Source organism: Vanessa cardui, chromosome 4 (assembly GCF_905220365.1).
Source record: "Vanessa cardui chromosome 4, ilVanCard2.1, whole genome shotgun sequence".
NCBI classification, from domain to species: domain Eukaryota; kingdom Metazoa; phylum Arthropoda; class Insecta; order Lepidoptera; family Nymphalidae; genus Vanessa; species Vanessa cardui.
The window spans coordinates 9,740,608-9,755,152 of record NC_061126.1 but is presented as its reverse complement, the minus strand read 5'-3'; the positions used below and the strand labels follow the sequence as shown (position 1 = coordinate 9,755,152).

The 14,545-nt window shown below is 31.5% G+C and overlaps 1 protein-coding gene across 1 annotated transcript; it reads right to left on the bottom strand.

Moving 5' to 3' along the window:
• Nucleotides 1–937: 937 nt before the first annotated feature.
• Nucleotides 938–3,180, bottom strand: LOC124544462 (granzyme D-like). Its single transcript, XM_047123027.1, has 6 exons — nt 3,054–3,180; nt 2,900–2,964; nt 2,409–2,630; nt 2,153–2,323; nt 1,911–2,081; nt 938–1,836 (listed from the first exon to the last, which is right to left on the bottom strand). The coding sequence occupies exons 1-6, from the start codon at nt 3,085–3,087 to the stop codon at nt 1,240–1,242; spliced, it is 1,260 nt and encodes a 419-aa protein (XP_046978983.1). The 5' UTR covers nt 3,088–3,180; the 3' UTR covers nt 938–1,239.
• Between the last annotated feature and the right edge of the window lie 11,365 nt (nt 3,181–14,545).

The following is a 14,545-nucleotide window of genomic DNA, read 5'->3' as shown; positions in this document are numbered from 1 at the left end:
CATTGCTAACCATATAAATGATCTTTTTAATATTCGATTTATTTTAAATTCCACAAACTTCCCCAATTGAATTAGCCGATATATATTCTAAAGCTTACTTATCACGTCCGTTGAATATCATAAAACATTTTAAGTTCAGAAAGAGCTATTCGCGTTGAATTCTCATTCAGCACGATGAGTTCGTTGTAAGTACATTTAACTTTAAAATATGCATAACAGTTTTCCGATGCGATCCCCCTATCGAAATTTAAACATATCGAGTCCTATTAAGATACATTCTGATTCCTTCTGCGCTTTAGTACTTTAAAACTTAATTCACGTATAAAAATTGATATTATTTAAGCTATCTTGGTCGAATTTAATATATTTTCTTAGTGTAATAATTAAAATTGATGAATGCATTGTTATTAGTTTTATAGTTATAAATATTCAACGTTATTTAGAGAATGTAAGTATTTAAGATAACTTCAATATTATTTTAATTTTAATTTTATTTAAATTATTTACTGTAATTTATTACGTTTTGAGTATGAAATTAAAAAGCACCGACAGTAATATTATTGTTATGAGCATGCCTGCATGAGCATGCTTGGTAGTGTAACCTAAATCAAAATTCGTTAAAAAGTTTGTTATTTATTTAATACGTATCCTACTTTTATTCTGTTTGTCTACCTATGAATCAATAAATAAATGAACAGATATCGTGAGGTGATACATTTATTTAGTGAATTAATATTTTTGGTAGTTTAAAGAAATATTGAATGTCACAGTCTAATTATCTTTTCAAAAAACAGAGGTTACATTACATTTATATTTTATTGCGACACAAAAACAGGTAATGAAATATAAGTATAAGAATTTACGATATTTAATAAATAAGCAAATTATAACAATATTCAGAAAGTTATTATAAGATGTTCCACAGGACCGAAGCATGTTAAAGTTTTAGAATAAGTAGAATTAAGTAAGGTTGCAGGCTTAACGCCTCCGCAGTTTGCTCTAATAGCATTATCAAGTTTCCAGACCGTATTGAAGGAATCCTCAACGTACGTACTGCAGTTTTAACTTATTTTTTACTCATATTAGAAAATTAATAGATATCAAAGTCGTTAGTACAATTTTAAAGTAAACATTCTATTAAATTAATATGTATTTCAATAAAAAAATAGCTGAAACCAAAAAAAATATTTTCAAAATTTATTCAACTATTTTGACATTCGTAAGTAAAATCTAAGCCAATCAAACTATAACGAAAAAAACATATATAAAATATTTCAATGAATACAACATATTTATTGACGCATCACTGCGCACAGTGACATGTTGTTGAGCCTCTACATTAGTTTCTCGTTCGCGCTCTTCTGGAGTACTTGTCGTTTCTCTCTCTGTGCTTGGACTTGATTTAATTGTAGTGTATTCAGTCGCCTGTGTTTCAGAAACGGTTGACAATGTTGTCGTTTCAGTTGTAGTAGCTTCCGATTCTTTCACAGTAATTAAAGTTATTTTGACTGTTTCAGTCTCACTGGTTTCTTTTTCAGATGTTAAAATTGGCGATACTTCAAAATTAGACTCATTGACATATCCATCAGCCAGCTTTATTATTGCTTCTGTAGGGGCATACGTTATGTTAGGCGTTGTCAACGTTACCGGGTCTTTGTTTATAGTATAGCATATTTTAGAGCATTGCTCCTCAGCACACTTTTCTTCAGTTGCACATGATATTAAATCATCCCAAGCATTTAAAAGCTGATAAAGATATGGTTGATTACAGTTATCAACGTATGTCTGTATACCAGTCAATTCATTGTCACATATAAGAGGACCACCACTGTTATCCTAGAATAATGAATACAAACATTACTATTACAATATTAAAAAGAAATTATTGTAAAACCAAACAAATATTTTACCATGCAGAAGTTGGAGTCAACATAAATCATATCGTTCTTTTCACTACTGGGTGCAGCGCAGACCATATTATCTTTATTAAAGTTGGGACCACACTTATCTTGCAAAGACGATATTAGTTCAACTGATATTTTCTTTAGATATCTTGTGTCTGTTGCGTTTTCGTTTAGTTTCTAATGAGAAAAATACTGTTCATAAACATCTTATAAAAATTTAATAGTCTAAAAAGATAAACGCTACTTACAGAATAAACGAGCATGAAACAGTTTTCATTTGAATTAAGTTTATTGGCTCTTGTCTCAAACGGTGCTACTGCCAAAGTGATGTTGAACGGCAACAGAGTTTTCAATAACGATATGTCGCTATTCCACCATTCAGAACTATTAAAAGTAAAAGGTCGAGCTATTCGAATAATCTGGAAATATCTCAAAGTTAGTTAATTTAATAAAATGTATCTGAAAAACTGTTCTAAGAAGTTATATAGTAAGACTGTTCCTCACTTCACGCTCTTGCTCATCTTCATCTTCATTTAAATCCATTTTGTCATCTATACTAATAGCTCCAAGTCTTGCAACGAGAGTTTTTTCCGGGAAGGAGATAAGAGTATTTTCACTTTCAAGAGAAGAAGATATTAGCCAATTATCTCGTATCAGCACAGCACTTCGAATGAATTTTCCTCCAGCAGGATTGACTACAGTTTGATCCGGATAGTAAACAAAAGCCTATAAAGCAAATGTTAAGTTCAAGTTTGTTAGATCAATTAAATTTAAATAAATAAGAGTTTATTCAGTCACACTGGACGAGTTTAGTTCGGAGAAGAAACTGTTTTGTGTAACCTCAAGACAAATGATTGACACACATTAAATCTTTGTAGTACTTGCCAGGATTTGAACCCACGAGTGCCGGCCAAGATAGCATTATCTATCATATCTCGCTGGGCCGTGTCAAGCCTCATCGTCAACACATACACAACGAAAGTCGTAAAACTTACCATGAAAGGAAAGGTACCTCTTTTGATTCCATCTTCTTCGGAAGCTACATTTTCTAGTAATAAAGCTACAAATACAAAAAATATGTCATATATCATTTTCTTAATAAATTAGTCTCAACTGTTTTGTATATAAAACAAAATTGTGTTGTCTTACCAGCCGTTGCCACAATCAATATTAGAATCCGCATATTTTAAGTAAATCCAAAATAAGATAACTGGTGGTATTACAAGCAATTAGACGTCTAACCACAATTTTTTGACGTTTCGTGTTTTGAAAGAGGAATACGTAAATTGCTTTTTGAATAATATCCTATTTTGCTATTAATATAAATTTAGATAAAGCAAAAAGGTTTTAATGTGTTTTATTTTTGTTTAATGTATATCACCAATCACGAGTGTCACACTGGTTCTGAATATTATGTTATTTGTTCTAAAATATTTAATGGAGAAATGATTTATTAAAACAATGTTGAAATAAATAATAAATAATATAATAAATAAATATGAGACAACCTCACATACATTACTCTGATCCCAATGTAAGTAGCTAAAGCTCTTGTGTTATAAAATAAGAATATTGATACTCAAGAAATTTTAAAGCATATTCATTCTCTAAAAAAGTCTTAGTTTTTGCTAGTTACAACTGTAGAAGATTATTTTTCTTTTAGTTTCAAAGATAGAAAGCCAATCATTCGGTAACGTAGTTATGAAAAATGTCTGTGAGTCATGAGATAATGAGAGTATCACGAAATCCCGACACGGTTATCAATTTTTCCACTAAGTTAATATGGTCAGTTATACAGATACATTATATTTTAATCGTTTCCATTTCATAGATTCTTAACCTGTTATGTAGACAAAAACAAACACACAAACTTTATTTTCTTTATAATTCTTTAATGGTAGTCACCTAAATGTCTTCAAACTTTCTGCTTGTAAAAACCGAATTAGCCGAGTCACGTGCCATTATTTTTCGCCGTTATCTGTAACAAAGTTGCGTCGAATCTAGTCGAGGGCATTAATCAGAATCGCATCGGAGCTGAGATGTATTATCCTCAATACGGCGAGAAGAATGAGTTTGCAAATTTAAAACGCGTGTTTTAGAGATAAGGTGGAGAATAAAAACGGGAAACATCTAATTATTCATGTAAGGGGTGTTTAAGGACGCGTATTAATACGCTCGAAACGCTGCGCTGCCGACTTTTGAAAAATATGCTAAGAATATAAAAAGTACCGTTTATTTTAAAATACTGCGGACGGCTACATGACTTGGGCGGTTCTGGGTTTCGCGTCTTCTCTCTCATGAAATTGAATAAATACATAAAACATTCGTTCTGTCTGCGATAGTTTTATACAGGTTAGCTAAACATAATCGAATTTGTATCGTAATAGTAAAATATAGGATGTTTTATTTAGATTTTTTTGTGGAAAATTTGAGCATTTGATTCAGTTAAAGATATAAGAATAATAAAGCTGTTATATTGCCCTCAAATGAGCGGAAGGATCGTATCCGAACCGCTGATGTGGCGACGTCAGAACGACTTGTTCAGACAGTTATTACACGACCAACTTAACGAGATCTCTTCAAATGCTTCGTGCGCTGCTAAATTCGTTTGTTTTCTACATCTTCATTGGATAGAAGGTGTCTACAAATATTGGCATTGCTGTAACGACCCGAATGAACGAGCTACGTGTTTTGGCGGCTTCCCGCAATTGCTCGCAATTCTTACTAGTAGCGTTACTTATTTTAAAATATTTTTTGTACCCTCATTGGCTTAGTTTCAATTTTACTTTCAAAAGTGTTATATGTTTATATGACCGCTTTGAATAGTTCTATTATTTTTTCTAAAATGTGAGATATTACATTTTTTTATCGTTATATGTGTATATCTGCAGACCTTTTTTGTTATCTACACCTTTGACCTTTAATTTGTAGCGATCTTATTATTTGTGTACCTTTCTTCTATTTGTTGTTTACTTTAACAATATAGTTGAAAAGTTATATTTCATACAAAGTGATACATTTATCGCAGAAAAGTTTCTGAGAAGTAAATGATGTGATCAGTGTTTTTTAAACGGGGGTAGTAAAAGTTCACTTGTTCGAAGATTGGTATACGATTGGTACGCAATCTTGACATTTAACTGCAATGAAACTTACCGTCAGTAAAGACGACTTTGTATGGTAAGGATCGGTTTTAATGACGAATCGATTGCTTTACGATGGTAATCCCCTGGCCGATTTCGACAACGATTACCATTCGCAGGGGAGAGATGCAACCTTTTAGACTATTAATCCCACTTACATGATCATACTGGTTGGAAAATCTAGTTTAGGCATCGAACAAATAGTTTTTCATGCTTTCCGAAGCGCGGAATCTAAGTAGTAGCTATCAAATTCCATGTTCTGAGCTAGTGTGAATGAAGTGTGAATATCTCGACGGTAAAATTCAGCAAGTTTTTATTTCGTTGATAAATGAAGTCAATTTAGTTGAAAGAATAGATATTTTCGGTTATTCTTTTCTTGAAATTGAGTTAAAAAGTTCATCACTAAAAGTACATTTTTATACGTAGATTCGCATAATATTATACATAAATGGTACATTATGTAATGAGTTTAAGAGATTCAAAGTCGAGGTGCTATCGCGACTTACTGCAGCAGCGAAGGTGATATGAATATTAAACGCTCCAAGAATTAGAAGATTTATACGACGATTCGGAAGTTAGAACCCCCACTTAAATGAATGTTTAACATTATCTGCAGAGTTTTGAGGGAGTTGAGCCTCTTAACAACTTGCGAAGAAACTTTAATAGACAGCGGCTCTCGGGCGATTAATTCAGAGACGTGGAAAGATGGACGAGAATTCTTAATGTGAAAGGGTGACTGTTTTTGCAATCGTTTTACCGAATAGTAATGTGTTCGGGATATTCGATTAAAATCTAATTGTTCATAAATAAAGTTACATTCAATGTTCCAAAACATTTTGTTATATATTTTTTAATAAATAATAATTCAATAACATCCGTTCGATCTTCTCGACTAACATATCAGTTACTGATACATATAAAAAGCAATAAAAAATTCAACAAAGCTAGGAAGGTAGAAAACAATTAAAAGTCTGTAATATAAATTTGATTGGGACGCATCCCTAGCACATCGAACAGTCATTGTTTGACGGCGTCATTTTCCGATGCCTGTCCCACACTATTGTGCAGGGCTTTATTGAATTTGATTTACGCGCCAATTTTTGTAGGCTTCGGTTTTTATTAACTGACCTCGGCGCCGATGTAAACTTAATTGAATCCGCCAACAAAAGGCATCGAATGAAAAGAGCGTCCAGCAGTGTGCGATGCAGATTATAATAGATTTTTCCGAATTTGCATGGGTTTTAAGTTACCCGATATTGGATTTTTTCACGGTGGTTGAACTATTGTTTTCACAACATTTAATAACTCTCAAATAATCAAAATTCATTTTATCTTTGTTTTATTTGATGAAAGCTCGTAATGTCGATATTAATATTTGTATATTGTGTGTGCATACCTCTTGACGCTAATTGACAGAATTCTTTTGTACGTTCGATTAATTATTAAAATTTGCAACAATACAATATAAGCGTATATAGTTTTAATAATAAAGGATATCTAAATAATGCATGTAAACGTTTATTTTTTCAAAGAACTTGTTCAATAATGATTAATAATAATAATGTGTTTTTGAAATAAATTACGTACAAAACATTTTGTTATTTATGTGGCCTCCAATTTATTTGTGTTTTGTTTGTATAAATTTAATTCGAATATTACTTTAACTTGGCCTTTCTACGAATTTTCTTGCAACAAAAGCGAATTATATGCTAAGAGACCGTAATCAGAGTTAATTATCTGAAATTCGGTCGTATTTAACGTCGTTTCAAAACGAGTTTTCACAATAATTGTAGTCGAGGCGAAAGAGATTTGTAAAGGAATCGCAAACACAATTAGGAGCAAGTTGTTGTTTGTTGAAATTGTCTGGCAAAGAGTGTGCATGACGCGTCGCTTCAGCGATATCGATGCGAAGGTGACATTTATGTTACGGGTGCTTTCGTTAAGTGTTAATTAATCTTAGGCGGTTTATTTTTACGACGCCATTACAATGACGTCACGTAAATGAAACACATAATTTCACAACTGATTTATGATGTTAACTATTCTAGTAGGACATTCTATTACTATAATATAATAAACTAATTATTTAGGTTTAAAAATATTTTTAATGCTTATTTTCATATACAAAGGTCCGATACATATTATTTTTTTTATAAAATTCAGTTACGTCGTTGTTAGGCGGCCGCTAAAACGCAATATTATGATTGTGCTATAGAAAGACACAAAATCAAATCAGATGGAACAATAGGGTTGCAATTAAACTCGCGAGAGGAAGTCTTGTAAGCGAGCCTGGACTATATTCTTTGCTCACGTATTTGGAATGGACTCAATTACTTGAATGAAATACATCTTTACTAACGTTATAAATGCGAAAATAAAGATGTCAGTTTTTTTAGCACGGCAATAACTGTATATATATATTTGTTCTTTTTTGTTTTTGTCCAAAAGGCAGATCTTTTTGATATTAAAATCTGAACATCAAGCAATGTAAAATTTGAAACATATTAAGCTCTCTTGTATTTTTTAAAATTCTTAGCTAACTTCTTTAACGTATAAGTAAGAAATTATTACGTTTAATAATTAATATAAAAAATGCCATAACATTTTTATTAAATTAATGTAACGAATATAATTTTAATTTAATTGCTATTGTATTAACCTCTACATCAAACTGGATCGTTATGTCGAAATGTATAAAAGTTTTCTTTCATTGTCAATCCAATGCAAATTCTTGCCTGAATACGGTCTGTTTACTTCTTTGCCCCTTTGTTTTAGCCGTAACGAGCAGAAAAAGGACCCATTCAGAGCATCCGAACCTAATTACCCTACCCTCGGTTACAAAGGAGGGTTTCTAATTAACGACATTATGTCAAATAATTTGTTTGAGCCGACGACGTCTTACTTCGTTTCACTCGCGGATTGGATTAAGTTTGCTTTCGGTCGGGTTCGTTTGTTTTATAAAGAAAGCCTGCTTGAGTGGATCAATTCGAAATTTGCTACAATATAAATAATATTATAACGATCATTTCGGCTTCATTGAATTCAAATGAGCGGAATACATATAAATATGTCTTAATTGATACAAATCAGCGTAGAGCAAAGTATTTATGTCACTTACGAGGGCTTGCTAACACAAAGAATTATAAATCAAACTAGTGAATAGTCAATGCGGGCGTCCCGCAGTTTAGAGTCTTGTCACCATTTTTGTTTTACACACATTGTAAATATATTTTGTATTCGGATGATGTATGAATATGCCCACACTTTCTAATTGTATTGACATAGGGTTGTTACTTGTTATCGTCGGTAATCAGACGATTATTTCGCGGATTGACTAACAACAGCCGTCTATCATATTTGTTACCGATCTGTGTAATATAAAAATATGGATATTTTTGTTTCATACTTATACATACCTCAATCATAGTCAAATCATATGAAGTTCGTAGGATGGTATTTTCTGCCGTGGGATTGCATTCATTGTATTAATGCAATACAGCTATGTGTGTAGGGGTATGTATTTATTCATGACTTTTTAGATGTAGTGCATTCGGTCAGATTTAGATTACAGACTACCTCTTCGCCTAACATAGCGTGGCCGTACGCCGCAAAATGTGTGTCTAGTTTGCCGTAGTTGTGTTTCGTTTCCGGTAATACAAATATCCGTATTAATGACATATTTGTGTAATATTTATTTTAATGTTATCATTGTATTTGTATTTAAATGTGTATTGTACCAAACATTTCTTTTATAGTGTCCAATTTTTCCTGCAATTGGTCCACTATTCAAGATTTTCTGTAAGAGATCGCTGCTTTAGTAGAAACTAAAATCTTTTTTGCACCTGATTTAAATATATGCTCGTATAAAACATGACTTATACTTATATTATATTTTCAAACATGGTGGTCAATGATATAATCAGTATATATGATAGTTCACAATATAAAAGACAGGTGCACTCTCTATTTCTTCGGCTTCAATAGCAGATCGATAATCCAGCCTACTATTAGAATTTTCGATTTCTTTTACAACTTCCAAACTATATAATAATACAAAAATATCGTTTGATTGACCCAAACCAGGAGCTATATCGCAGGACTTGAAGATCTGCCTCGTTAGGTACTACTAGACTAAAAGAGCACTGAATAAATAAATAAATGAAATTTTTATTCCCTCGAAACAATGTATACAATATTGTATACGAATGACAGAAATTAGATGGAAAGAGCAATTATATAACTTTTTTAAAATTCATGTATTTATACTGGAATATCAATGTAACATAAGCAATAATACATAATTATTTAGTATGTATCATTTGTGTGATTATGTAGATGATGGATGACTTGGATCACCGTTAACAAGTAGAACGTTTCTTGTCTCGTCAGCAGTTTAAGATGCAGCCTTATTCTGGAATCTAAAAGCGACGAACTCTGTTTACAGAATACTATAGCCAAAGAACACCTTTGTCATTTTTATTTATTTATTGAATTTTACGTTAACAGTTTTATTTATTTGCTATAAAATATATTTCAAATATTTATTTTGTCCTCACGTCTTTGTTTTGTCTTATATTTTTTCGGTGTATATTTGTAATTTTTAATTGTATACATTCATCACGTGATCCAAAAATTAGAAAGTCACTTTTTGTAACAGCGTTAGCATCAATAAATTATAAATAATAATTATAAATATTTTGACAGTTCAGACACTTCAATTTATAGACATTAATTTTCAATATAATAATAATGTCTGAACAGTACATACATTTGAAAATAAAACACATAATAACAACTAAATAGCTTCGAGATCTAGAATCAGACGTCATACTGTTCTAGTAATCTGTCATTGCTAACAATGCATTTGTTGGCACGATTGGCCACAATTAATTGAATTAATACTAATTACTTGTCAGTTCAATTTGATGATATTAAGTCGATTACATATCTATATAATTTAGTTTGAAAATGTTATGAACATAAATAAAGATAAAGAGATAATTAATTATTAGTTATAGTGTATGTTGCTAGTTACTCTTTACTTTAGTTTACTACTTTATGTTTAAATAGTAAAATTATTGGCAGACGGCTGTGAAACCTTCAAAATGCGCTGAATTTTCTGGTGTAAGTTTTATTTTATATTGGTTTAATAGTTAAGTAATAGTTAAAAACATATGTGTTGTTAAAAGTTTAAAAGGCCAAATTACCATTCCAACCGAAACACATCAGTTATAAAAATTGCTGTTTGGCTGTACAATACAAGATGAGTAGGCGGCTACCCAAAAGGGTTGACCTAGCTCCTAGATTTACATGGTGGGTACCACGTAAATCTAAAAAATATTACAGTAAAATATACCAATATATATATTAAAGCTGAAAAGGAAAAACTTCTATACCTATAGTTACTTCATCTTGCAACAGCACAAGCATCTTGTCCCCAAAAAGATTTAAATAGTTCAGGTACGTTATACCATGAGTTTTGTGTTACTTTAGGGTAACACCCGAATTTGTTGCAGCTCCAATGAATTGAATTACAACAGACATGGTTGCCAAACACTTACATTTAAAGATTTATAAGTAATTTATTTAATTTATATCGTTATATTAGTTTTAAATTTATAGTCATAAAAGTATTCTAAAGCCTTAATATGTGTCTGTTTGAATTCTTTGCATTTCGCAAAGAATTCAAACGGAAACATATTCGAATCAAAAAATATAGACACAATAGTACAGGATCAAAACTTGAAATGAAAATGGGTGATAATTTCAGTAGAAGCAGAAGAGACAACATGACACAATTAGTAATACAACATAGAGATGACAACCGACTGGGATGTCGGTATGATGCTACTATAAGTGCAATGTGAGAAGTCAAAGCAGGAAGCGAATAAATATGTACCGAAGTTTGAAAATTAGGATAACATATTTTATTTTAATAAAGTATTGTATAAGTAGTATCAGTAATGGGTATTGTGTAATATTACCTTTATACCTCATCATTTGTATTTTGCCATTTAGATCAATACATTCGAAAAGATAACGCATAAGACGTAGAGGTACTGTAAGGTATTATTTATTAAATTAAAGAATGTGCACACACTCATCGTACCAACGCGAAGTAATGTGACGTATAAAGGTAGTGTAAAACGAACCATGAATGTAAAATGTAAAAATAAAAGTGCGGTGAAAAAAAGGAATTGAACATTGCGAGAATATTGAACATAAATTGCTGAAATTGTAAAATCTTTCTTAAAATAAAAAGATCAACTTTAGTCAGTGTAGAAAAACAAGGCACTATCTAAATCCCCGAGGACTGACCATTCCTAATGCCAGCCGGCTTTAGGACGGATTAGCAGACATTTGAATGCCGGGCCGGCGCGTCTCGTCGCTAATTGAGTTAATATTTGGTTATCGGCGGCGCACACTCGCTTCCGCGACTAATCCTCACGAATTAATGACTCAAATTTATCATTATTAATGCCCACATGAACCCTACCTGCACCTGATATTATACCGTGGATTCTAAGCGTATATTTTTTTAAATATTGTATGGAAGATATATGTTAAAAGTATAAAAAAGATCTAAATTCGCCACCAATAAACGTAAAGTGGCCGGTCAGTTCGAAAGTATTGAGAAAACTCGAACTATGTTAGAATAATACATACAAGCTGCCATCTGACAACGATGACAATGTGTAACTTAATGTTAAATGCATCGCATCGTACAATCAGAATTACCTTTGGAAACCATAAAGAAAGTGAGCAGTGTCACGGTAGTATACATATTTCTAAGTAAATATTGTTCGTCCGATGATAAAAATTGATCGAAATCATTATTAAAATTTTGAGGAAAAAATAGTTTTGAACTATGAGCTTCTGTAAACTGCTCTAATTGGTTACAAGAACAATAATAAACAAGCTCTGTTTCATGTTCTGTTTCACTAAAGTTCAGGTTAGGTTAGTCAAAGTTACAAAAAAGGATATCGGTTTACAAAATGAGGAAATTTACGTACTAAACGTTTTTATTTTTACATATGTAGAGATAACCAGCTCAATCAATCTTATTCAGTGTTTAATAAAACAATATAACTTTACGCGTTGTACTTTCGTACATCGAATTATATGATTAATTGGTAAAATTAAGAAAGTTAAATACCCTTTCAAAGGTGGATTGTTCTGCGCGAACGACTACAGCCGCGCAGCCGGTCAACTGCATCCGCCATTCAATTCGACAGTTTTACGACGAGGCACTGCTTTTATTTGCACGTTCCGCTTCGTTCACGGCTTTATGGCTATTTTTTATAGCGCCACTAGTTCATATTTTGGCAGGGTTAAAGGATCAAGGGATAAACTAACTGCGATAGAATGCAGTGAGAAAACATAACGTTGGTTTCACAAAATATCGAATGCAAATAAACTATTTAAAAAATCGCATTTATTGTTTTCGGTTGTAAAGCTTGTATCAATAAGTAACTGAAATATTTAGTACAAAATTTAAATGAAATAGATATCAATCATTAATACACTATGAAAGTTATTAAAATATTGCGATTAGGTGAAAATTGATAAAAGAATTTTGTACATTCTCGTATATGTGAAACACATCACAACTCGATAAGGTAGACAAATTTATGAAACTGACTCAAAGTTTTCAGGATGAAGAATTAGGACTGCTTGTTTTCTACACCGGTCATTCAAGTTTTTGTACTTTTTGTGTGTGTATGGTCTCTTTACTCTAGTAAGCGGTTATAACAAATTTTTGAAGTTCAAAGTAGTTCAAGTTAGTTATAGAACTTTGGCATTTAATAATCGACAAAACGAGTAACTAAGTATTGAATTTATTTCCGATTTTCTCCGTAGAATCGACATTTCGAACCGGTGGTACCTTCACTTAATATGGTTAACACTTAACAAAAGTAGTAATTCAAAAGTGCTTGTAAGAGCACACTTGAATAAAGTATATTTTGATGTTGTTGCCGTGGAATCTGCCATATTATCATGTTTACTACTTCTATTCAGTACAAGTTAACTTAGAGAAACAAAAATATTACAGATACATTTACATGAATACTTCTATCAACACGGATAATACTCTTATGCAGAGCATTTACTGAAACTGGAAGAAGCAAATTCATCAACATCCTAGGTGGATGCCAATTAAAGTATGAACTCATCGAAGGCATCGGATTTACGACATTGAGATTGAACTATATTGGATGTGCTTGCTGAAGCCAAGAGGAGCGAATTTTATGTGTGAATCTTCCCGAGTGATGACGCTGCTTGGACATAAGCAAATAATATGTTATTTAAAGCTTAGTTAATATTTGTAGTACTATTACTACTATTTTTTTTCCAAAAATTGTAGTTTATAATTACTCACTCACTGTATTGAAGCCCATTGTCTCGCCTAAAGATGATATAAAATTAAGCGAAAAGGTCACACTTAGCTGAGGTTAAATAAAATATACCTACTTATCTATGTTGATGAATATGAAATACATTTAAATTATAGGTTATTCATGTATATAATATGTATCTAATACAAAATTAATGAAGTATGTACATACTGTCAGAGTTATTTTGTTTACACATTGTATAACTATAATTTATTAGAATAATTTAGTTAATAATATGTCGATTGACTATTTTTCGAATATGTTGTAATGTAATATTTTAATTTTTCACAAATAATACTGGCCGATTGTCTGATACTGGCCGGTAAAAAAGAGAATGTCAAGAAAATTTTTGGTGATATTTATTATTAATTTGGAAATAATGAGAATGATAGGCTAAATTTAAATATAAAATGCGGGATGTATTGTAAAACACGCATTAGTGGATAAAATTAACGTGAAAATAGTGTTAATAAATGAATCTGGAAGAATATCGTTGTTTAAACTTGTGACCATTCTAAGAATACCTATATGTATAGTTAGAGTTTGCAGATGTAGACTATGATGTAAATTAGACTATGTGAGATTAGAAGGACGTTAATTTTGTTTGATTTCATATTCACAATAATATAGATATTAAAGGAAGTCTATATACTATGTTGTTTGTTCTTTGATATAAGTTATTATGTCAACGAAATCGGAGAGAATTTTTTGTCAGTCTCGAAGTATTCCAAATGAATACTGCTAAATTGTAGTATTATTATAAGATTTACAGAAACGTTTGCAAAAGTATATTAATATAAAAGTCCAATAGATTTTTCAATACATGTTTTTACAAGTATTTTATTTCACTATATATGTATTGTATGCGGCGCGAAGGCTGGCTGGAGTATCCGTTTCATGTTCGGTATTCAGTATATTCCGCTGAATATTCGGCTAAAAATGCCTTCCAGTTATTTAAGTTTAAACTCCATGCTTGTGACATTAATCACTTTCAGTGGAAGATGAGTCGATAGATAGTAGTTGATTATGTTTATGTCAAGAAATATGTCTACAGAAACCTGGTTGTATATAACTTAAATTGAAGACGAACTTTACAGTCGTACAA

Coding starts and splice junctions, on each gene's coding strand:
- LOC124544462 (XM_047123027.1), bottom strand. CDS start 3,087: ATGCGGATTCTAATATTGATTGTGGCAACGGCTG. Junction 2,631..2,899: donor GAGGTACCTTTCCTTTCATG/GTAAGTTTTACG, acceptor TTTGCTTTATAG/GCTTTTGTTTACTATCCGGA. Junction 2,082..2,152: donor GTTTCATGCTCGTTTATTCT/GTAAGTAGCGTT, acceptor TTTTCTCATTAG/AAACTAAACGAAAACGCAAC.